Below are 25,573 nucleotides of genomic sequence, written 5' to 3' on the forward strand. Positions count from 1 at the left end.
GCAGGGCCTGCCTTTCATAAACTCACTCTGGCTAGGCCTGGTCCCTAACTAAAGTTTTTTGTAAACTCTAAGGGATTATATTGAGATTTCCATACTGGACAAGATGTCTTCTTCTAGGCTGAATTTGGTGTGAAAGGCCTGCAGAAACAGTTAAGCTGGTTTCTGATTGACAATAGGAACAAAGTGTTGCCTTCTTTATATCTAAGTTACATAAACCAGAATAGCAATGGATTTCTGGGCATGAAGGAGGTAAAAGTGAGCATGCTTTAGTTGTGGTCCCTTGGAATGTCCTGTTCTCTGCCAGTGCCAGTGTCTGTTGGATGTACCTGCCATCGTGGGCATGGCATGAGCACAGAGTGGGGTCTGTAGGTGGCAGTCAGGCACTGGGAGCAGAGAGCACTAAAAGGCCATAAGGACAGCAAAGGGACTCTAACAACCAAAGTTTCCTCATCCCACAGTCAAGATTTCCTTTCAGATTTTCTCAGCTTTAACAGCACCTTGCAGTAAAGGTGGTGATGCTAATGTAGTTCTCTGTAATGACTTTCCTGGTCTTCACTTAGTTCCAGAAATTTGCATGGAAGGTTTTTCAGCAAAATCAAGATCTGAAAATTCAGGAAAAGGAGTTTGCCATTAAATCCTTGTCCTGTGTAACGTTTACATTTGTTCTGAAATCCAGAATAGCTTTCTTGAAAATGTCTAGGCGACAGAAGGGGAGAGAAGCCAGGAGCTTCTGCTGGAGACATCTCCTATGAGCCATCAAAACATGAAGGGCAGATACAAAAGCTGTTTATACTTGGTATATAGAGTTGCATGATGTATAGTAGGTTGGGAGAGGAAGGGACTCAAACTAGTGAGGTGCCATCAAGGAGTAGAATAGAGCAAATTAAAGATTGTCCAGTGAATTTTTACAATGTGGTGCTGACAAGTTTTTGATACAGAAAATGAAGGACACAAATGGAAAATAATCTTTTCTAGAGGTAATTCTCTACTGGTAGTTGGGATGGAAATTTAATGAGAATAATAATAATGATAATAATGATGATAATGATAATAATAATAATAGTCCTAGTTTTGTGAGAGCAGAGTGAAGAGCAAAACAATGATAATGGTCTTCAAAGGAGGAAGAGTAAAATAGATATAAGATTTCCATGTGGGAAACACAACCAAGGCAAAAAACCAGGAGTCCTGTTCCAAGATTTCTATTTGTGACTCAACTGTAACCTAAAGCAAAGGAGGAATAGGAATTAAAGCAAGAGAACTACTTGTTTCATTCATGTGCTGTGCAATGGTCTGAAAATCATCATCAAATTTGAAAAATCAAATGACTAAAGGTAAAGGTACAAGAATTGCAAGAGAATGATGATAAAAACCAGAGCAATTCATCAGTTATGTAAAAAAAGAAGAGTAACAAAATTCTCTTCTGGTTTGTAGCAGAACTGATAAGCAGAAGGTCCATCAGAGGACTGGACTGCAGCAAGAGTGCACTTTTCATGGTTGTACTGTGTGTAAGGCCTTCACATTGCAAAGAGATTCCACAGAACACATTCAGACACATCTTTGGTTTTGTTGTAGGAGGGTAGACTTAGGTGAACCATTAGAATTCTTTTTAACAGCTATCTGTGATTCTCTGTTTGATAAGGTTTTAGTTGCACAAGACTGTACTTACTCTTCCACTGGGATTCTTGCAGATTCATTCAGTAAGAGTTCCCTGGCAAAAGCTGTTCTAGGGATGAATTGGGTGTGTGCCTTATCAGAAGCCTCTGTCTTTTGAATATTGGAAGCAGAAGTTGGGCAGTGTAGAGCCCATGCAGCAGGAAGAATTGGGGAATAAATCAATAAAAGGGTCTTCTATTCCTACATGTGCTGAAATTCAACCAAATATTTAGGCTGACTTCTTTCTCAAGTCCTGACCTCTGGTCTCAGCAAAGAGTTCCAGTTTTCAGGGACAGAAATCAGGAGAAAGTCAGGAGCCCTGGTGGGATGTAGGAGTCTCAGCATCTATTTGGATATGCTTCAACTGCCCCAGTACTGCTTCTATTTAAATTAATGATTAACACCTCTTGATTCCAATGCGGTAAGAGCTACTTCAGTCTTCTTACGTGTTTGTGAGGAAGCCACACAAAATGAACTTTTCTACTGGCCTGAGTAATTTTTGGGTAGATTCAGGCAGCTGTCTTCTGGAAATAGTCAGTGGAAGTGCTACAGCAGAGTACCCTGACCCAGGCTGAGCACTGAAAAATCATGTGCTCCTGGTGGTTTGACTTCAGTCTTTATCATCTGTCACATGGAATTTGTCACTACCACTTCTCAGACGATTGAAAGCTGCACTTAAGGACATTATGGAAGTGGGTTATTTCTTATGATCTAAATTATAAGTCAGTCAAAAGGTGTAGGAGTTGCACATTGATATCAAGGGAGTTAAATACTGCCCATCCAGCAGTTCCATAACCACCATCCATTCTCACAAATGTTTTAATAAACTTGCCCTCTCTTGGCAGTTTCAATTAGTTCCTGGTGCTGAGGTCCCCACTACTAACTTTGAGCTGATGCAAAAGAGCACATTGTGTTTTTCATAAACTTCCCTGGGCAAATCTTCTTGTATCTTCATTTCAGTGCCTCTATAAATCTTTCTTCTGTTTTTCCAATTCGTGTGTTTTAGAGATCAGTCTAAAGAGTTACCATGAATTTAAGGTGGGCTTATCCATTCACCTCAGTCTTCAGCTGCAATTTCCCCACTGCTTTTCTTGCAGCTTACTCAGCGTGGGCAGGTGGTCCAAAAGAGAAGGGATGAAATGGTCTGTGTAGCTTTGGTGGATAAAGGTCCCAGTAATGAAAATTGACCATATAGGTAGTATCCTCCATAGTATATAATTTATTACCATCAGCAGTTTAGATTCCAGGAGTCCATTTACCAGTGAGCAGTTTGTTGTCATCAGCAGTGTGTCAGTGACTGTGGGCTGCTGGAGCTGAGTACCACTTGTTTCTCTCCTCCGACTTTTCCTTTCCTGTAGAAATCCCAGAGCTGCCATGTGCAGGAGGCCACTGGAGCGTGGCACTTGGTGTGATGGTGTTCTCTGATTGCCAGCAGTGGTCAGTGCCAGTACCTCCTGTCTGGAGCAGGAAAGGCAGTCATGGGACCACCCACATCCCAAGGGTACCATGTTTAACTCCTGGTAGTAGTAAAAGCTGGTTGTTGCTCAGACTCGAGGGCTTATGCATCCTACAAAGCTCTTGGAGATCTTTATTGTTGCTTTGCTTTTACAGGGCTTACTAATAAAACTGGTTATTCTTTTCACTCTAAATACATGTTTTCAGGCCACTGAGTCCATGGTGTGTTACATCTCCTGGAAATACTGCATCTGGTTCTGTACACAGTTTAGGGGTTTTTAAGGTGTATTCATCCAGTTTTGTATAGGCCCCTTTAGTCTTTCTCTTCTCTCATTGAAGCTAAGTTTTGTGCTCTGTGTGGGGTTTTTCTTTTCACTGTTAAAGGCTGAGTTGGGTGCTGTGATTATTGACAAATTGAATTGATACCTGTTTTAGCTGAAAGTTAAACTGGAATTTGGTTATTAAGGAAATACACTTACATGTCAGCAAGATGACTTTTTAAAACACAAGGTGTGTGAATGGGTTTTAACTGAGAACTTAGTCCTGAAGTAAAATAGGTTTCTCAAATTTTAATGGACTAAGACAATTCCAATTCTCTTCACTAAATACAGAGGGAAAGCTTCATGACAGAGGTAAAACTCAGCTTAGAAAAGGACATGAAACAACTTAAGTAAGGTGAAGACTTGAGGGATGCATTCCACTCCTTCAATTGTACTTTATAGATAATCTGTTACATTTTAAGGATTCACCTGAAAATGGGAAAGTTTGCTTTTCACTAATCATAAAAACTATGAGTTTGAATAATGTTGACCATTGCAATGCTGAAATGTTGTGGTGACACCATGAAATCTGAGCAGAGCCTTCATAGCATACTTACAGTGTTAAATGAGTTTGCCAGGAAAAACAATGGGGCTGTGCTGTGGTTGGGTGGGGGAGAGGTCGTGGAAGGAAAAGCAGTCAGGTCAGAGCCATTGCCTACTGCCAGATAAGCAGAAACACTCCTTGTGTTTTCCATGACTTCTGTAAACTGGGTCCTGAAGAGTGGGGGAAGGAATGGGACAGACAGTGGGGAAGTGTTCTCCACTCCCACCCCGGGAGATGGCAGGAGTGTGTCTCATGGTGTGCACACCCCTGCCTCCCAAAGAACTGCACCACTGTTTGTTGGAAGGTGTTGGAGGATCTCCCCAGCCTCACCTGGGACACCTCTGCACAGGGATCAGTGACACCCTCGAGTGCCCAGGGAGAGATGCTGCTCTCCCAGTTCTGCTCTTGCAAGGTAAACAGGCTGGCCATGGCTGCGGAGAAACTGAGGCTGTGGCAGGTTATTAGAAGAAGCCATAAATAGGTAAGAATAAAATTAGAATCGGGGCTATAAACCAGTAAAATAGCAAGGGTCAGTAGGTTTCTCATTGACAGAGAGGTGTGGGAAGAGCAGCAGATGCCAGCATGCCATGAGAGAAAGGGGCATTCCTGCAGCAGAGGGGGTTTGCAGTAGTGCCTGTCCACTGTTCCGAGACATACTGGGAAACTGCTTCATTTAGCCAAAACAAAACTTGCAGGATTGGGGGAAAGATTAAAATATATCTACACATACAGATGATTTCCAAGCTGAGAAAATACATTTTCAACTGTCACGTGGTGGCATTCTCTTGGGTTCCTGGTTTTATGTTGATATATTGCATTAGTAATTGTTTATTAATGGTATGGAAATTACCATGCACAAATTTATATTGCCACTGTCAGAACTGAGGTTCACAGTATTACCCAGTATGAAATAGATAACAAATATTACTTCATGAAGAAGCAAAGGCAATTCAAGAAATCAATATTTAATTTACTTAGTAAAATTGTACGTGTACCAACATACAGAGGCTTGGTGTGCTCTAACTGTGCTTGCACGTTTTGAAATACATGTATTTCTAATGCTCTTTTTTTTAAGGAATAAAATACCAGAATTAAAACATTTGCATAATATTTAGTATGTTTAAATTATCTTTATTTATCCTTTGTAGAGGGACTAGTACTGTTAGCTGTTAAGCTGCTTCTATTATGGTCTGAAATTTTGAAGCCATGCAGTGGATCATTAATCCAGTTGAACTTTTTGCAAAAACTGAGAGACTTACTCTTTGTAATGTTAATGATTGTGGGATGGATTTTGTAGCGCTGCAGTTTGCTTAATTTTTCTGAATTTCCTCCATTAACAAAAGAAGATTGTGAAGTGATGAAGAGAAGATCATGCAGCAGCAGCAGCAAAAGTCTTTATGTTGCCCTGGGTTATATGGTTAGCTATTTAGGTAGTGTCTAGTTGCAGAGGCAATAATATGTCAGAATACTTTATTTGTATACTGATTGAATTTTGATCAAGACACAAGAATTTTCATTTATAGCTATTGTGTTGTTCAATTTTCAATGTTGGTAGCTTTGTTTGATTTACAATGGAAAGTTAATCCTATCAACTCCACTGTTCAGATAACGAGGGGGAGTGGGAAATCTGTGTGAAGGAATAACAGATACACAGTGGCTGCTTCTGGTGCTGAGCTGGCTCATGTCCTGGCTGAGCCCTTGGGAGCCTTTGGGTTTGGAAAATGTGCCTCAGTCAATAAACCATGCTGGTCCTGAGCTGAGCAGTGTGAAACTCCCAGAGTGTGCATAGGACATGGATGTCTGTCACCAGGGCATTCAGCATGGACAGTGCAGAGCCACCAGGAGTGGCTGTGGAACTGAAAGATGGCTCATTTGATTTTGCACACAAAATTAAAAGCACTGGGCAGCTGCAGACACGACACCAGTGGTCCGTGGTTGTCACTGCTGTTTTACACTTGCTTGGCTGCAAAGAGTGAAAGGATGGAAAATGGCACTGACTCCTCGTTTGAAAGCACATTACAGGACAGATGATTTCTCTTCCCCTACTTCTTCAAGAGACTGCCTTGTTCAAAGCATTCCTGTTCTTGCTGCACTCTGCATACTCCAATATGTATTACTGAGCTGTTTGTTTAGCAGCAGGAAAACATTGATGTTTTGGTGTAGCAGAAACATGCTGTGTTCACTGCTCTTGTTCTTTCATTGCCTTACAGGTACAGTAAGAATTGAAATGTTCAGGAACATGCAAAATGCAGAAATCATAAGGAAAATGACAGAAGAATTTGATGAGGTAGAGTATACAAATAGTTGTTTTAAGCATTATGAAATAATTACCATATACTTCTGGTTTAAATTGAAAATGCAGTGGGTAAGTAATGTCTCAGTATGGGAAACTGCACTGACAAGCAAAGCAGCAACTTCAGCTGCTGGATGCAGAGTAACAGGGCAGCAGGGACAAGAGAGGTTCATCAGGGCAGGCAGGAAGAGGAACTGGAGAACTCTCATCCCCCTGAGAGTGGTGGTGGTGTTCTAGGTGCTGAACATCAGCTCTTGGGAGTGCCACGGTACAGGGAAGAGCTCCAGATTCCTGACACATCAGATTCATGGGACAGGATTGCAGGCTTTTGCAGCATTCTTCTGTTTTCTCTGTGCAAATTAATGTTTTGTGCATTTTAAATGGCAGTTTAAACCAAATAGGAACTTGACATGAAAATTACCATTTTGGAACAGTGATACAGAAAGAAATACTCTTTCAAAAGATCTGAGCATTTTGTCTGAAACAAGTAAATTACAATTCAAACTGAGTATCTTCTGTCAAAATAAACATGTTCCTAATGGTGAATGCTTTTTAGCTTTGAGATTTTTGAACTGTGTTTTCTTTGATTTTTCATGTATAAAAAGCTGAATATTCTGAGTGTTCATTCTGTTTAGTGAGGAAAACTAAAGCTGGAGCAGGAATTTTCTGTAGGACAGCCGTGTCTGAGCAGTTCTAAATGGAATGCCAAGGCTGTGATTCAGAAAGTTAAGCAGGAAAACAATAAGTATGAGAAATGCTCCTTTTCAGGATGTACTTCTGCACAATTTCCATCTTGTCCATGGCCTTGAACAACAAAATGCTTCAGTAAATGCCTGATTACAGCCATGGGGGTGCTCCTTTTGCTGGGTGATTGTCCCACTATTGATGAAGAAAGTATTTTTCAAAAAAACCTTTTTATAAACTGTCAAAGTTTTTTCTCACAGGAGAAAAAAAACCTCTTCCTTATGAATGTACTTAAAAGGAACATCTCTTAAAGAGTTACAGTTACTGGTACACAGTCTTTCTTTCTCCATTACCTAAAACTTTGCAGAACTTCTACAATTCTAAAAAAAAGTTTCAGTTCTGGCTTCTGCCTTAACACTTGAATGGATTTCTGAGAGAATTTGTGGGCCTTAGTACAAAAGCATAAAATTGTTAGTCCTAGGCTGCAGCCCAATGACTCTTTCGAAATCTGGAATAAACTGTTGGCATTTCATGTGTAATAGCTCCCCCAGTACCCCAGAAATCCCAAATTGTCCCATTTTTCCATGAGTGCTGCAGGAATCAGCTGGCTGCTGGCCTGAATTTTGCATTTATGGCAGGGATTGAAGTATTGATTTTCCTCCTCGTGAGTGGAGAAATGCTTGTGCGGGACTTAAATCATGGAAATAACTTTGTTCACAAAGTTCACTTTGGGACAGGGAATTCCATGGCCATCTATTGGCTGCACTATTCAGCTGCTTGGCTTAGGAGTACAGGTGTTTTGTAGGTGAATTCCCTCATAATTCTTGTGCTAGAGTTGACAGGTGAACAAAGACTTGGTTTACTCTGAGTTTTCTATGCACTGGGCCATCAGTATTGTGTCAGTGTCACTAATGTATCACATTTTTATTGGTATTCAAGAATAAAAGATCCATGAAGTGACTTTATTGTAAGTTTATTCTTCCCATTTCAGCCAGATGAGGTATTCATGGTGCAAAATAGCCTTCATAGGCTTTTCAGAAGAGTTGTCTGATACGTACTTGCAGGTTAAAAATGCACCATGCAGATGTGAGTAATTACACACAGCACTAGAGATTCTGAGGATCTGTTCCAAAGGGCTGCACATATCCACACCTCGAGAAAGCATGTGTTACATACCAAAGTTCACATACAGAGATCCATCAGGTTATTCTGGTGTGGTTGAAATGGGTGTGATTTGGTTAAATGTGATGGCTAGGGGGTTTCCAAAGGGCAGTGTTGTTTATGAAGTTTAGGTTCAGGGTTGTTTGGTTGCAGCTCCTCTGTGCTGACCTCGCTGCCTTGGCATGGTTCAGTCTGGGTGATAAGTCCTGAGGAGGAAAGTGCTTGTTCCTCACAAAACCACAGAATAAATGTGTACAAATGGATGTAACTTTGGTGCTACTGACTTCTTATCCTGGCTGAGAGATTCAGGATGGAGCATGACTGCTGTGATGTTTTGGATACTCTGGAATTGGCTTACAGATCCAGTGGTCAGGGAGATTTGTACTAAGGCTTTTCCACTGAGGGGGAAAAAGCATTTTCTGATTGTGGGGGGGACAGTCTCCCCATAATGCAGTATATATAGTGAATATAGCAAGAGGACACCTGGGGAGGCCTTAAATGAACATGCCTAGTCCAATGAAGATGAGCTGTATGAATCTGTAGTAAAATTTCCATTACTGCTATCAGAAGGCAAGTTTTACCACTAGAAAAAGGCTGCATTTACAAGATAAAACAGGGCAGTGTTTGCTTTCTGATAAGGAAACTGTAAGCTTGAGCAAACCATACTCAGCTGTAAGCTTGAGCAAAGCGAAGTTTGTGGGGAGGGGCATCCAGCTGATTAGAATATTTAACCTGGAGTTGAAGGGGGGGTGGAGAATGACAAACAGTCAATCACACAAGCTTTTATTTAGGTTTTGATCTTAAATACTTTGAAATAGTCCCATCTTATCCTTGGCTCCCACTTCCTAACCCAGGACACAAGGAAAATAATTGAGTCTTGATACATTTTTTGGACTATCTGGAGCCAATACTGCAGGTATAAAACAGTTACAATGACATCTTTGCAAAAGTGGTTTCATGCCAGTGAGCCTCCCTGTTTACTGAAGAAGAATGGGTTGTTTTTATTTGTTATTCTCCCTTGGCTTGAAGGAACAAGATGACGTTTAGTTTAGAACCTTAGACCACGATGGCTACACCGACATTAAAACCCATTAAATGGGGAGCCCTTTAATACTCGATCTTTTTCTTCTGTTGCTCTGCAGGACAGTGGCGATTATCCCCTGACCATGCCTGGGCCTCAGTGGAAGAAGTTCCGCTCCAACTTCTGCGAGTTCATCGGGGTGCTGATCCGGCAGTGCCAGTACAGCATCATCTACGACGAGTACATGATGGACACGGTGATCTCGCTGCTCACCGGCCTCTCCGACTCGCAGGTCCGCGCCTTCCGGCACACCAGCACGCTGGCTGGTGAGTGAGCTGCACGCCAGGGTTCTGCCACAGTGCTTGCCACTGCCACGCTGACACTGCACTGTGCCAGAAATCCAGTCTCTCCTGATGGGAGAGAATTTGCTGAAAGTCTTTGCAAGGAGTTCCAAAGATAAACCGAGACTTTTCCTTTAGTTGCAATGCTTCCAGTTAGTTGTTTGTTAAGTCTTATCAGAGGAACAGAGCCACTAGTGTGACCCAGGTACAGCATAGAGCACAGAAAAGCAGGAGTGAAGACTCTCTATCAAGATTTACACAGCCTTTTAAAGATATTTTAACCAATAGTTACTAAAAACGTACATTATTTTCACTTTCCTACCAATTATTCAGTAACACGACTAGGAACTGCGGAATTTTCTATCCAGTCAATCCAAACCACTTTTACTGCAGAATATGGAGTGGTAGAAGAAGGAGAAGAAGGTTTAGAGAACAACAACAATCCTCCATTTTGACATTTTTTACTCTTATCTATTTACTACAGAGAGAAGCCCAAAGCCTCTAAATTTTTCACCCTGTGACAATCTTACATAGCAGTCTATCACCTAATTCACACCACTGTATTTTCTAGTTGTTGTCTGACTGTTGGTAATTTTTTCCAAGGTTGGAAGCTAAAACAGTGTTGTTCAGGGGGGTAAGAACCCTTAAAAACAGGCAGAAATATTCTCAGCACTCTGGGTTCCTACACCACACCACTGCCACAAGCACTTGTAATTGGGATTAAGGTGGATCCTGACCAAACTCTGGAAAGCTTCATCAAATCCCAGTACCACACATGGTACAACTATACTTAAAATACTCCTTTTTTTTAATTTGGAAAGGAGTGTGCTGAGGCACTTAGGGATTCCTGTCATCCCCAGGGCTTCCAGTGAATCCTGAGAATCAAAAGTGGCATGTTTATGTCTTGTATTTTGTTATTAATTGTTCACTTGTTGTATAGAACGTTGGAGTAATTTTATATTTTAGAGTATAAATTTATTCTGAAGGAGTATCAGGACGATTGTCTTATCAAAGAATTTCCATCCACCAGAAAATAAAAACCCCTGTGCCTTAACTCTGGAGAAGCATAAGGTTTGGGATTACTGGACCGTGCTCGTAGGGCTCCCTGTCTTCTGCCTGCAGCCACACCACCTTTCAGTGCAGCTGCCTCACCTAAGGAAAGCCCTGGGTGTATTATTAGATGGAAATGGGCTTTCCTTATGTATTTCATCACACCTATATGAGGTGTCTCCTGTAAGAGGGATGAATTGCTCTCCACAAGGAACTATTTTTCTCAATTACAAAGCACTACCAGGGTGGTTGGCTTGGGTGTAGGTGTCTACAGCTGGTCATGTCAGGTGATAAGAAATCCATCCTATTGCAAGGTTCATAGATCATGCCAGATATTTAAAACTCTTACAGCAGACATTTGTCATAATCTGAAGGTTTCTATGGCCAGTATTTATCACTATTTAGTCTTTCCACAAACGGCCTCATACACATTCTTTAAGTTTCAAGTGTATCAATACCCTGTGTTCAACAAATGCAATCAGAAGTTATTTAAATTTCATCTCTTGTTAAGAATCAAAGTAAGAGGCAGATTTCCCATTATATTGAAAAAATAACTCCAGATTTGAGTGGATTTTGGTTTTAAAACTGAAACCCAAACCCTTCAACTCACAGTGACCAAACTCCTTTGGAAACACATTCCCTTGTGGTTCTTTACCATGCTCAGCAATGGGATGGTAAAACCTTGAATCTTGCAGGCTTAAGCTGCCAGGTTTGGAGTTTCCTCTACAAATTCAGTATTGCAAGGTGAGCACTGTTTGAGCCTAGATAACCTGCTGGAAATCCATGCCTGTTATTTAAACTATTATATTCCCTTCCATCTGAGGCTGTCTGCAGTTCTGGGTGGTTTTGATTTGCTGTTTGCTCAGACTGTGGTTGACTGGTTCATAGGGAAGAGTTTATGGAGTGAGCTCTGCACTCAGGTCCCTGGGACTGAGTGGTCCATCCCTGCTGGGGCGGATATTTGGAAAGTATGAGAGACTTGATTAAAAGACAGGAAACACCTATTAGTCATTTCCCAAGAGCTGTGCTCTATGGAAGAAAGAGTTGTCCCTGTTTGGAATGGATTTGGTGGCTAGAAGCTTGCAGCAAGAATCAGCTGATGCTGAAGGTGAGGTTCATCACAGCTGACTGCGGTTATTTCAGCCACTGCTGACTTCTTGCATTAATGGCACATTGATCTAACATTGCATTAGGGATAGGAGCTGCCAAAGATCTCAGCATTTACCAGTGACAATACATGCCATTTATTTATTTGTTTGCTTGTTGTAGCAAACTTGAGGCTTTGCTTTGATTCTACAAATTTCCAGCACGTTTAATTGTGTTGCAGTCGCAAAGAGCAGAGGTCAGCATGATGCCATGGAGCATGGAGTCTTGATAAAGTTTTTGAAAATCTACTTGTAGACTTGCATTTCTTCTTGAAGGAGTGTTTTTAGGTCCTTGTTTTCAGTTTTCCTCTATGCTAGTCAATTGGAATGAGAGATGATTCACTGCAGGAAGAGGTACCTGCTTTGAACTATAGCAGTGTAAATCAATCCAAGTAGGCTCACTTCTCCATTTGTGTGGTTGCTTCTCTACCTTGAAGCAATGCTGCATATTTAGAGGAGCATGCAGAGAGGATGTGATAGTTTGTTGCATTATTTTTCTGGTTTTTCAGTATTGTAAAATGTGTTGTGCTATGTAACCACACAGAACTTGGGAAAGACCCTTATTAATGTTTTTTGTAGAAATAAACTTCAGTACTGAAAAGCAGACACGAACAATATTATATCCAGCATCTGTGAAAATAAAAACTGCATTTTTATATGGCTGTACAGCTGACTTTAGAGCAGTGTCAGACCTGCCTTCAGAGAAGCTGTGCTGTGGTCCTTTGTGAACTGAGCCATCCTCAGCAGCCATTGGTTAAGGTCACCCTCAGTTTGGAGCCATCTCTGGTAGCACTCTTCTGTGCAGAATGGCTGTAACTCCCCAGCCACTGCCTTCATGGTGCCATGATGCTGCAGGCTCACAGCTGACTCCCTGGTGCACTCAGAGCTTGTCTGGAGAAGACAGCAAGGAGCACTGCCTGCAGCTCAGTGTGGGGTATAGACTCTGCTTTCTGACCGTGGGCCAGTGACCTGGGTATTGCCTGGGTGAAAGTGCCTTTCCAGATGGCTGTGCCAAGGTCGAGAGGCTTTTTGCTGTATGGATCTGCTGAGGAAGTATTTTCTGAGCTCTGACTACAGGTAAAGACTCATAATCTGTCTTGTGCCTTTGCAGCTATGAAGCTTATGACTGCTCTTGTGAATGTTGCCTTAAACCTGAGCATTCATCAGGACAATACACAGAGGCAGTATGAAGCTGAGAGAAACAAAATGATTGGCAAAAGAGCTAATGAAAGATTGGAGCTGCTGCTTCAGAAAAGAAAAGAGGCAAGTGAAAAGACTATTTTTTTTTCCTGGTTCATGTGCATTCTGTCCAGCAGAAAGCCCAGGGTGGTTTGTGACTTGAGTACCACAGTGAGAAAGAGCTTAGTTCTGCAGTGGTGTTTGTGTGGTCTCAAGCACACTACTTGAATCTTGTATTGCCACATTCAGTTGAGTTTGTGGTGCTGTTCTGCACACACAGAATTCTGTTCTCAGGCTTCTATGTATGACCAGGCAGGAAGAGTCTCAAACTGCAAGCAGTCCCTGTTGTGATGATGCAGAAAGATTCTGACAGGAGGATCACACGTTCCCTCCCTGCAATGCCCACTTTCCCCCTTGATCACTGCAGTAACTCCACAGTGTCTCATTAGTCCTTCATTTTTAGTGGCTTTCAGGAAACACTGGAGTTGGGGCTATAGCACCTGCTCTCAGGGAGAAGGAGCTAGGGAGACATTAAAGTCACCTTTAGTAAGTACGAGTCTGGCATTAGGTGAGAAAAACCATCAGAAGGTTGCTGTAATCATGCCTAAATAAAGTATTATATCACAGGAAATTTCAGTTTTAGAGGTGTACTTAAATTTAAACATGACAAATAGAAAATTAATACACATACACCCAAACAACCATAATGTGTAAAGATGCCAAGTAAAACTCATAAGAGAGATTGAAAAATCAAAGTTTATATGGCTTAGATGTAAATGTATTATTTTTAATATATTAGTTTTGAAATTTCTCCACCACTGTTTTACTCTGTGGCAATTAAGGATGTCTGGGTGCTTTGCCTGTGTGCACCTTGGATTCCTTTAGGTATAACTTTGACTCAGAATTGCTTGACTTTGTAGTCTTTGTCTGGAGATAATTACAATTATGTATTTTTATTTTACCCCTATGATCTGTAGCACAACTTTATTTGATTTTCATAATTCTTGAAAAGCGTGCATTAAGGTACAAAGCAAAACCAATCTCTCCTGCCCAAACTGTGAGAAAAACATTTTAAATTAAATATTAAATTGAATGTGAGTTCTAAAGCATTTTGAAAAGCAAAATAGCTGGGACAGAGTTTTTATCCCACATTTGTTGATTGTTGCTTTGAATGTGCAGAGGACAAAGGCACTAATTCTGCTGATGAGCTTGGGCTGGTGGCTCTGTGGCTGGGGACTGCTCTGTGCCCCTTCCCCCCGCTGTTCTTTCAGAGCTGCAGGACATCCTCTCTCTGGGGAGCTGTGCAGCAAGGATGCCCAGGCTGCTCAGGGCTGGGGAGCCTTGAGAGAAGAAGGAGCAGTTGGCAGTCCTTACCTTTGGCTCTGTGTGTTCAGGGGCTCTCAGCTCAGCTCATGACAGCTGAGCAAAGCATGGCCTGGGAATAGCCAGGGAGGAGTGCTGGGGATCGAGTGTGTCCGTGGGGGAGGCACACCAGGGGCACCTGGGCAGAGGAGATCTCCTAGGATTAGATGGCTTAGTGACTCTGGGTAAGAATTCCTGATGTAATGCTGTATATTCCAGTGTTTAAATACACTGAATTGACCGTGGCATTCTGTGCTGGCACTTCCTCAGTTGATTCCTTGATGAAGTGCCATCCTCACAACCCCTCCTGAGCACATACATGTGTGTGTGTTGGTCTTCACAAAGTGATAGAGGCACAGTTCACCAGCTGAGTGTGGCAAGTTAGTCTGAAGCAGAGGAGATGGAACAATTCCTGAAGTGTTTCATTCTCATGCCATCATCTAGAGGCCTGATGAGAGAGCTGAGCATGGAACTCTGTCTTATGAATGAGATTTTCAGCCTGAGTGGATGATTTCTGTAGCAATATGCCACAAAGCAGAGAAAGTTGTCTTTTTAGTATTTGCCAGCAGTAATTCAAATTTTGTGCTTGTCATACATGTCTTTTTGAGCTTCTGAACCTGCTTGCAGAGTCAACAAGAGAATGCTTCCCTCGTTTTTTACCTCTGTTTAAAAGGGGGAGTGTGAAATCATTTTTGCATTGGTAAGAGCAGGAGTCCCAAGACATAGATGCTCTCTCAAGATGCTTGAAGTTAAGCACTCAGATTCAAATGCATGGTTTAGAAAACTTGAAAGTGTAGAAAGCAATTAGAGTTTCAGAGAAAATTCATTACTGAATCTAAAATACATTTGAGAATTGTATCTTCTAAATGTTAGTACACTAACATTTTAGTTTAGGAAAAAGGAGTATCACAAGGACCTACTGAATCTCTGATTCTGCTTCCACACCAGCTGTGCCCCAGCACCTGGGTACCTGTACCAGATGATAATTTACCATATTTATGGTGAGCTGTAAATTCTGTGCAGAAGAAGAGGGAGGAAGCCATCCATGCTGTCCCTTCCTCTGTGCTGCTCGGGCTTCTGCCCTGCTGCTTCACTTTGCACTCAGTGAGACATCAAAGTACACTTTTCTCAGTATCTCAGCTTTCTCATGGCTCAGGAAGTCCCATCCTCTCCTACCTCTTTTCTGTGGTGTGGTTTTATACCAACAGATCATTCCCTGAGTTCTCTGTGAGCTTCCCCTTCCAGGGCCCTGGTAGTTTTTCAGAAAGCCTTCTGAGGCTTCTTGGTTCATTCCCATCGTCATTTTACTGCACAGCCTGTGCTAGGCTGTCTCTACCCCCATATTTCCCTGCCTGTAGCCTGTGGAGTCATCCAGCTGAGGAGTGATTAGGAACTCACAGTCCCCTTTGGGTTATGAAGTCTCAAACAAGCATTTAGTCTGTGCATGTTTGGGTTGAGCTGATGCTGCACATAGTGCTTTTCCCAGAGGCCATGTCTAAATATGCTTGGTTCATGTATGCAGAGCTGGTGTACACCCAGCTCTTGTACATAATCCCTTTTACTGTGAAATTAGTTTCTTTGGCAGGCTTTTGACAATTTAGTCAAGAGCCCTCAATGCCTTGGTTTCCCCACATGGAAAATGGAGACAGCACCTCCTCACACTTTAGTGAACTGGGAGGCTTCACTCCCTGAGTTCTGAAGCTACTTCAGCTCATACTTGGAAGATGCAGGAGAAATATTTGGCTGAAAAATAGAAGCCCTTAGGTGAAAGTGTTTCAGAACTCATGCCATGCAGGAGGTCAAACCAACTGCTCACAGTTTTGCCTCTGGCTTTAAAACCTTTTATCTGTTAAATATATACATCAATAATTATACAAGTTTAATTATTTTATGCATATATGCACTCTACTAGCAAGGCTCTGTTGTGGTTTTCCTACTGAGAACGTGGGCAAATTTACATTCCCACACTGTGGTGCTGTGCTTGGACTGTAATGAACACCTTGATGGAAGAATGATGGCTGCTCCAAAAGCTGATTGGATAAAATTGGTGTCATCTTATTAACAAAGCTGCATTTAGGTGTAATTAAGTTATACTTACTTAGTTTAGTACAAGATCTGACAGTATGAGAATACTGTAATTAATTCCAAGTTGTGTTAACATATTAATTGGCACAAGGTAAGCTTTCCATAGTACTTGCAAAACATGCTCATATTACCCAGGAAGTGGAAAGATTTTTAAGAAAATGCTCTTATTTATAAAAGCATGCTCATAACACCTTTTCATTTGGAATTGGGTTTGGATTTTTGCAGTCTAAGGCCTGGATGTCAGGTGTGCTCTGATCCTGGAGATCTTCTGGCTTGTGAAACCCAGTTATTGTGGGTGCTGAAGTTCAAGCAACTGACAGTCTTTTCCTTAAGATTGAGAACATCTTCAACTCCTTTCCTTAAATAGGACATTAATTTTTTCAAAACCAATCTGTAACCAGCTTTGTTTCTGCAGCTGTCATTCACTCAGCTCTGTGTTTCCCTGTGAACACAGCACTGCTGACTTTACTGCACACATTGTCTCTGCTTGTCTCATTTTCAGTAGCAAAAGTTGATGATCACTTCAAAGAACTAATTTGAGAGACTAAATTGGTGTTTGTAGTGAATGTTAATTTTCTTCCATTAAGACATTGCGTATATAAATGTAAATATTTGTATGTATATGCACACAATATAGGCACGTGCTGGAAAAGCAGAAATGGTGAATTTACTCAAGTGCTCTTCCAAGGTCTTCTAAGGTTTCCCAATAAAGAATTGTAGAATACCAAATTATAATAAGCAATGATCTTTTATTTATTTTGTGTTTTCTTTTTCACAGCTACAAGAGAACCAAGATGAAATCGAAAATATGATGAACTCTATTTTTAAGGGTATATTTGTTCATAGATACCGGTAAGAAAATGCATGTTCCAGTAGGCTCTGCTAACAAAGTGTGGTCATAAAGAAAGTCAAGGCAATTTCTGGGTTGATTTTCTTCTGATGTAATATTCTAGATGCTGCAAGGTCACTGTCAAAAGCACTTGAAGTTATGGGAGAACATACAAACTGTAACCTTTATTAACTACACACTAGAGTCATCCACACAACTTTATTTTAATTCAGCAGACAGCTTTAAAGTGGGAGACATGGGCTTTGAATCTTTGCATATTGAAAAGTTGTCCATGCTGGGAGCACAAAAATGACATATCTTAAGAACAATCAAATAATCACTGCATGTCATAGAATAGCAGTTGTCCTCCAGCCTGCATTTCCTTTGGTATGTCTTGGGTGTAAACAGCAAATCTGGAATATGATTTACCAGAGAGCAGGAGTCTTTTAAAAAACAGATTTAGGGTCGTTGTACGTCACAAGATGCCTCAGAGCATCTGCAGCACCTTGGTGCAACCAGCTCTTTAAATGTTAATTGACTTGCTGAAATCAAAAGATAAAATTCAAGGGTACTAAACTATGCAATTAACCTTTCAGATTTCAGTTCTGCTTTAAAGGTTTATAATTTATGGAATCTTTTAGGAAAACAGCAGGAAAAAAGGGTGTATGGGAAGAGGGTTAGAGGGTGAAGAGGAACCCATAGTTCAGTTGGACAAAGGGATGATTGTAATTTGGAGAAAAGCACACAGGAAACGGGGAAGGTGCTCATGCTGAACAGTGTGTGAGGGTGAGCAGCACAGTGGGCTTGGAGGGTGTCTCCTCAGTACCTGAGCATGGACAGAAAGTTCATGGTTTATGGTTGGGAAGCCTTGAGCTGCTTGGCAGCTGGAGGATGGGAATGCAGGGCCAGCAGGTACATGAGTGTGCTAGATCAGTGTAGCACTCACACAGTTTTGTTAGGAGAGCAGCGTTCATGGCATAGGTAAAAAAGCTGAAGAAATTCAATTCTAAGAGTGTTTCCATTTTTATCCCTTCAGAACTTAGTGTATTATATCAAACAAAACACTGCTTTAAAATATCCTCTTAGTAGTTCATGCTCTTGTGTGGGGTTGGAAAAAGACTCAGCCTTTCGGTGGTCTGCATTCTGGTGCTTTTTCTTTTCTTTTGAAATCCTCCTTTTGTAAAAAAGTTTCTTTTCATGCCTCCTGCCACCACTAACAAAGACCTGCTTTTGCTGATGTTGCTGTAACAAAGGAGAGGCCAAATAAATAAACTCCATCAATGCCATGGAAAAGGGTGCCCATGGTGGCCCTGTTAGAGCAGCGGGGAATTGGCTGTAATCAGACAGGTGGTGGCACCACTTGTGCCACTGCTCAGAGAGGGCAGGAGCAACCTGTTCCCACTCTGCCCCCAGAGCCACCTGTGTGAGCACTCGCTGTCCCTGACCTTCTGGGGAGCCCCAAAGAGTCTCTTGGAACATTCCCCAAACTGTGAGTGATGGTGCACAGCAGAGAGCAGAGTGAGACTCCTGCACTCACAGCTGGGTGAGAACATAGAGGGGGAAATGGCCTGTGTGAAACCCAGCTAACAAAGCCCAGCGGGGGTAAAATGTAAAGGATTTCGAACTCTTATCTGCTTTCATAACTTCTTAATTTCTTGAACGTTCCTTTTCTCAAATAGTTCAAATTATTTATAAACTTCACATGATTTTGCAGGCCTTAAACCATGCACAAGTGGTGATGATTTCGAAAGGATGTTATATTAATTATTCCCAGAGAATAAGTCCCACCCCTCAATATGATTCAGACTCAGCCACAGTGATTCATGCTTAGTGACCTTTGTAGCTTAAATAACAAGTCCTTGACCTAAACAAAACCCCCAAAACTGTTTCATTCAGAATGTGTCTTCCAACGAGTGTTGCAGTGAGGTTACATCTTCTTTCTGCAGATTGGCTTCCAATTTACTGGAAATTTTCAGTGCTCACTTCTCTCATCAAGAAAAAAAAAAAGGTTTTCAGAAATAGCTAAATAGTTTTCTAGGTATAATGCTAGTCTAGTGTGAACAGCAGATTTGGTCAAAAACTGAGGTACTCTTAATAAGCATGCAGGAAATGTATCCTCAGCCATTTGTTCTCACTAAGTTTCTGTGGCTTTATGATATATTTGGTTGTCCAATGGTTTTTCTTACCCTTTTTTTTTAAACCTTAAAAAGGGGTTTTAAACCTTTTTTTTTTTTTTTTTATGTCAAAAGCTGAAAATTGCTTGCAAGGTACATGTATATAAAAAAAAGAAAGGGAGGTCTATTTCTTCATTTCAGTTGTATCTGCATATCAGAGATGACTGAATCTCAGATTATTGCCACACAGCTGCTCAGATGTAATGAGTATTTATAAAATGTTCATCCTTCTCATCTGTTATCTGAGGTGTCAGAGTTTTGGTTTGGCTCTTTCCATGCCTAGGACTTAGCACTGTGTGTCCAGACACATTTCCCTCTCAGAGGGTAAGACTGAGAGATCTCGGATTTCAGTCCTACTTCATAGTATCTTTTTGTTTTGAGTGCTTGAAGAGGTTTTCCTCCAGGTGTGACTGTCCAAAAGAACAGAACTGTTACAGTTTTAGCTTCTGGCAGACCAGAATGGGGATCCTCACATTGATGGACACGGTTTTGGGAATTTATGCAGGGCATGAGCGTGTCCTGAGGTAATGTTTTGTCAGTACTGGCAAATAAGGTAAACCCTGCCAAATCTAGATGGCATTGCCATTTTTGTGGAGAAGATGCTTCTGTCTCCTTCCAAGGTATTCCTTTGCCTGCTACAGTAAATAGGATTATGGTGACAAATTACGTGGGAATTCCACTGTGGGAAACAAGACATGGGAAAAAGGAGAAGGGAGAGGGGTTATTGGATGGCAGTTTGGTGAGGAAGCACAAACCAGTCATCACAGGGAAATGGAAACCTAAACCAAACCAGGGGAAAGTCCTTCTCCCTGCACCCTAAATGTGTTATCCTAAGGAGGCAAAGCATACCTCTTAGGTGACAAGGAAATGCATTATGTTTTTAGGTATGTTTGAAAAAACAGACAGAAATTACTGGTGTCGGTTACAGGCATAAAAAAAAGAGAAGGCACAAAGTTGCATCATTTAATTTAAGTGAGTTTGACCTTGCTATGGAGTTTGAAAGCACACACTGCTCCCTTCCCTGCAGAGCTGTGCCTCATAGTTCATACAAGTTCCTGTCCCAGCTTCCTCTTGGGACAGGAACTCTGGGAAACACTGGGGTCAGGGATACATGAAGCTACATCTCAGAATCCATGTCATGCCTTCAAACAGTAAGTTCCTTGGTCTGGCAGGAGCATTGGGTAACAACTAGTAACAGGTTATTGGGATAGATATTTATCAGCCTAGTAACAGGTTATTGGGATAGATATTTAAATAGCTGCTCTGCACAGAAGTACTTGGGAATGGGACTGCTGTGTGCCAGCCCCTCCTGTGAGTGGGATATGCAGGGTTCATTCACCAGAACTTTTGGAAGTTGGCTCTGAACTCTTTTTCTTACCCTTCTTCTTTTATGGGGTCCTCATTCAGCTCCAGAGCTGAGTCATAGAAAAAAAAAAAAAGTAGAAAAGACATTTTTGTCCAGTTCTCATTACATCTTCAAAATATTTCCAAACAGGCCCAGTTCTGTCCAAGTGGCAGTGTTGTGGTCATGTGCAGCTGCTCCATTTCCTGTCCCTTGGGTGGGAGTTGGAGCTTCCATCCCACCAAAGGCCCAAGGCAGTGAGTCACCCTTGGTTCTGTCCTCGTTAGAAAGTTTTCCTATAGACTAACTCTCAGCCCAGCCCATTGACTGAAATATCTCTATTTTTCTCTTCATATCTGGTTTGCCTGTTGAGTAATACCACATTCTTTGATGGTTATCTGCAGTTCTGGCTGTCTCAGAACAGGGTGTGAGAAGCAACATCTCCAGTGGTTCAATTGGGCAAGCAGATACAATGGGAGTAGTCAGGCTCCTTTAGGAGCTTCCAGGAAGCCTTGAAGGAGTTCCTGCTCTGCTGGTCATTGTCAGGTCATGCCTTGGTCTGACTCAGCACTGGCAGTGCTGCAGGATGTGAGCATCCAGGGCACTGCACATCAGCCAGGTTTGCTTAGAGGGCTTTCAGTTTAGTTGTGATTAACCTCGTGAGTGTGTGATTGAACAGGCTGAAGGAACCCATGAGCTGGAGCTGACAGTCACTCCAGCAACCCTGAGGAGCACACTGCTCTGCACCTGACATGTCCCAAATATCCATCAGAGACTCTGTGGCTCAGGTCCTGAATACTTCTGGCCTTAATCACAATTCTTGTGTGTACTTTGGCATGAAAGGTACACCCAAGTGGCACTTGGAGTGGCACTGGTAAAATCTGTTTCCTGACACTGCTGTGGTTTGTCCTGAGGTGTATGGGCCTGCCTTGTCAACCCAAAATTTCAAAAGGAAACTGAGAATTTCTTACCTGAACCCCTTCTGTCAAATCTTTTCAGAAGTTGCATCGTGGAGGATCTCTTCACCCAGAGTAGGAACTTAGGCTGTGAATTGTGCTGCCAGTGTTATCCCCATGTAGACCTTGCTTTGCAGTTTGTGCTGAAAAGAGGGGTTAAATATATTTCATGTCTAAGATTTGTAGATCCCACGTTAGTTTTCATTGCTGTGCTGGACTAGATTCTGTTCCTTTCTAGAAGCATTTGGCAAGAAATACAAGCTTACATCACTAATTAATAATTGTGGTAATTAATAATGCATTCATTATTCCAAAAGCACTTCCAGTGCAGGTATAATTAGTATTTATATGTTCTTGTGTCATCCAGAAATGATGTGTATTTTCAAAAGGCTAAACAATTCATAGTGACTCTGACCAGAAGCTGTATAAAAACATCTAAGAAACTGTATAAAAATTAGAAGAGAATTACAGTTTAATGACAAGCAATTACCACATCCACAGCAAAGGTACAAAGATTTTTTGGCTGTATTGTGTTTGATACAGCATTGTAGGGGCAGGGAGTCTGTGTTAGTGATTCCTGCAGGAACACAAATAACTCTGATTAGGGATGGTTACCTGGAAGGTGATGTGGAGTGGGAAGTGGTGTCTCACAAGTTCCCCTCCTTCTCCAGCAGCTTGAGTCTGTTTGCTGGTCTCACGTGCCTTATTCATGATTCTGTCTCATTTTCAATTATTCTGGAGATGTTAAATTCTTATTACACTAAATCTCTTAAGCAGTTGAATAGCTTTCTTCTTTCTGTCTTTTTCTTTTTTTTTTTTTTTTTAATTAGCAGCTTGGAGTGAGCATCCATAGTGCTGAGGGATCCCTGAGAAAGCTTTTGATTCAAGAAGCAGTTTTTCACTGTCTGCCTAGGGAAGCTTGAATGTACTCTTGGAGAAAACATGATGTTTCCTGCTTTTTGGCTGGTTGTGCTGCATGATTAAATGGTTGTTGACATTTAGGTTCTTTTCGGGATTGCCATTAAATCCTTCCAAAATCCTTTACAGTTAGTAAATTTATAAGGTGGTGAAATAACCTACTTGGATGTGAAGACTCAGGCTGTCATCCCTTAGTAAAAATGTCTTCCTGGCTACTTTGTGTTGCTGCAGATGTGGCTCCCCATTTTTTCTTGATTTATATTTGCTAGTCTTTTAGGTTTTTTCCATAAGTCTTGCATTCTTCCACCTATATTTTGCTTTTAAAATAGTTTAAAAGTAACTCCATATAAGAGAATTGCTAATCTAGTTCAGTGTGAAGCAGTGTACAGTTAAACACACACCCATATATATGACAATAGTTGTAGTTTTAACTAAAACTTGTCTTCGTTATGGCTGCATTTCCCATAAGGAATGCAGTTTTTAACCCTTGAGTGTGATATTTAGCACATTGGTTCTTACCCTAGTTAAACCTGTTTGAGAAATCCCTGCTAGGAGCAGCTTGCTTGATGCCCTGCCCTGCTCCTAATGCAGCTTGCTCCATTGTGGGTTGCCCCTTACCTTGGTTCTAAGGTTACAGAGGCTTCAGGAAGTTGGACAGGCTGGGTTTGCTGATGCTGTTGGGAAGCTGCTGAAATGAATGTGTTTCTCCTAGGCAAAGAGAGACAGTGGCAGTGGTCTGGTGGTATTCACACAGATATCCCCCTCCTGTTACTGCATTAAATGCATCACATGCTCTTCATGCTTTTCCACTGTTGCAGCAGTACAGTTTCCTCCCTGCAAGTTGAATTCAAATGCTGAGACTTGCCTGGAGAGGTCCCCCTGGCCGTGTGTGATGCTGGGCCTGGTTCACGGTCCCTGTGGGAGCCGTGGGTGCCAGCTCGGGGTCTGGAAGGCCAGGGACAGCACAATGGCACTGGCTGAGCTGGGCCAGCCTGCAGGAGGGAAGTGCATAGTTCCAGTCTGGAGTCACCAGGGGTTTGCTGCACTGGGTTAGGGCTGTGAACCTGTGCAGTGTGTCTTGACCAGAAGAGTGAGGGCATTTTATTTATATTTTGTAAAATTGACGACTTTCAGAAAAATGCAGTTGCTCATTTTTGCAACTATTCTCTTGTTTGAAGCTTGGAATTTCTTTCTTTCCTTCCCATAAATTAAATTTCATTTTGGGTCTCTGTTGGTCTGGTTTCGAATTAAATTGATGTTTATTACTTTTCCAAACAGATTTTTTTAAAAATAAAAATTCAAAAGAAGGGTCTCAATTACAAGCAAGTCCAGTGTTTGCAAAGCACCAGACATTCCCTTCTTCTGAGCAGTGACTCTTTGTGTTCCTCTTGTATTACAGCTGAAATTTGGAACTGTGAAGCAGTGCCAGCTGGAGTGGCACAAGTGATTTCTCATGGTAACAGATGTCCCAGAGATGGAATTACTGAAGGGACAGATGGCCCCCATGCCTTTTCCCGTTGTTTCGTTATTAGTAAAGATGCCATGCTCCATGTCAGGCAGGCAGGAAAGTGCCAGTCAGATGGAAAGCATTTCCATCCTGGGCTCCTTAGGTGATCTCTCCAGTTTCCTGCCACCCCTCCTAACTAAGCAGCTGATAAGTCTGCCTGAGATACATCTTTGCTTCTTCCATGCCTTGCCACAGTCAGAACGTAGGATAAAGGCAAGAAAACGGGAAGAAACCAATGCTCAAGTGTAAAATTCTCATGGGTTTGTTGTAGGGGTGTTCATGGGGGGTGTGAAATGAGATCTCTTTGTGTAGCAAATTCCATTTTGCACCTCTGGCAGGTGCCTTTGGCTAAACCAAATAGTTTCTCCCACCTTGCAATGGTTCTGCACCTCAAGCTGGAGACAGGGCTGCAAAGCAAATGTCAGTGATGCTGTTTCAGAAATGATTGTCCAGAGGAGGTTTGTAGCTTGGGTTCATAATTGTCTTTGAAAAGAGAGAGGTTAAAGATGGAGTAATAGACTAAGAAGCAAATTAGGGCGAGAATTTTTTTACATAGAGGAAATGTAGGAGAATATATAAATACTGAAATTATTACATAGATCAGTGAGTTCAAGGATGTAGAGGAACAGAAAATCAGTGAGATGGCAGTAGGAACAGTGACAGGCCTCACACAGTGAGGTTCATGACAAGTAAAAGCAAAATATTGTAGCTATGGCAACGGGAATGAGAAGTATATATGTCTATAATCTGGCTAATCCTTGTTCTTTTCTTTTTCCATATTAGTGATGCTATTGCTGAGATTAGAGCTGTCTGTATTGAAGAAATTGGTGTCTGGATGAAAATGTACAGTGATGCCTTCCTGAATGATAGTTATTTAAAATACGTTGGTTGGACGCTACATGACAGGGTGAGTATTGTGTATGCCCACACTCAGCAGAGTGCACTGGAGGCAGCTGCTGCTGTGCTGCCCAGCACAGCAGCATCCTTGGCTTACAAAGAGGTTGTTCTGTTTCCTCACCTGGTACCTTTCAATCAGGTCACTTGCAGGTATTGGCTTAAATTAGGAGGCAGTACTCCCAGTCTGCTTGGTCCATGTCCTTTTCATGTGTTCAGTCTCTGCTGAAGTATCTTGATAGAAATCCTTCCACGGGGCTTTTCTGTTGATTACAAGAGAAAGAGAAGTGTCCTCAGAGCACCCCTGAGAGCCTCTGTGTCTGAAGCAGAATTGAAAAGAGATTTCCATGTGTCTTCCATTTACATTGCCCAAAGGTTAGGGGAAAAAAGGAGATCTCTGGTTCCTCAACAGACACCAGTGGCTCCACAGCCAGTGGAGTTATCATCAGTTCACTTTCCCTTCCTTGAAGAATCTTTTCAAGGTTCTCTTCAGCTTTTTCTTCAGAAAATGGTTGAAACACCAGATGGAAGCAGAAGAGGTGCTTTTCTGGCTCAGCACAGTTCTTAGTACTGATGGTATCCACCCAGTTCCTGCAGCAAGAGGAGCCCATTGTGGGTGTTGACAGAGGACTTTGCACTTCTGCCTGGGGGTTTTGTACA

The 25,573-nt window shown here is 41.8% G+C and overlaps 1 protein-coding gene across 1 annotated transcript in view; it reads left to right on the plus strand.

The window, feature by feature from the left end:
- The window catches only part of STAG1 (STAG1 cohesin complex component), a 168,790-nt gene that overhangs the window by 84,813 nt on the left and 58,404 nt on the right, over positions 1–25,573 (plus strand). The window contains exons 6-10 of the mRNA XM_082288099.1: positions 6,183–6,259; positions 9,253–9,457; positions 12,779–12,930; positions 17,072–17,145; positions 24,803–24,926. Coding sequence (XP_082144225.1) covers positions 6,183–6,259; positions 9,253–9,457; positions 12,779–12,930; positions 17,072–17,145; positions 24,803–24,926 — 632 coding nt within the window. The remainder of the gene's footprint in view (positions 1–6,182; positions 6,260–9,252; positions 9,458–12,778; positions 12,931–17,071; positions 17,146–24,802; positions 24,927–25,573) is intronic.

This window comes from Coloeus monedula (assembly GCF_965178545.1).
Source record: "Coloeus monedula genome assembly, chromosome: 10".
In the NCBI taxonomy this organism is placed as follows: Eukaryota; Metazoa; Chordata; class Aves; order Passeriformes; family Corvidae; genus Coloeus; species Coloeus monedula.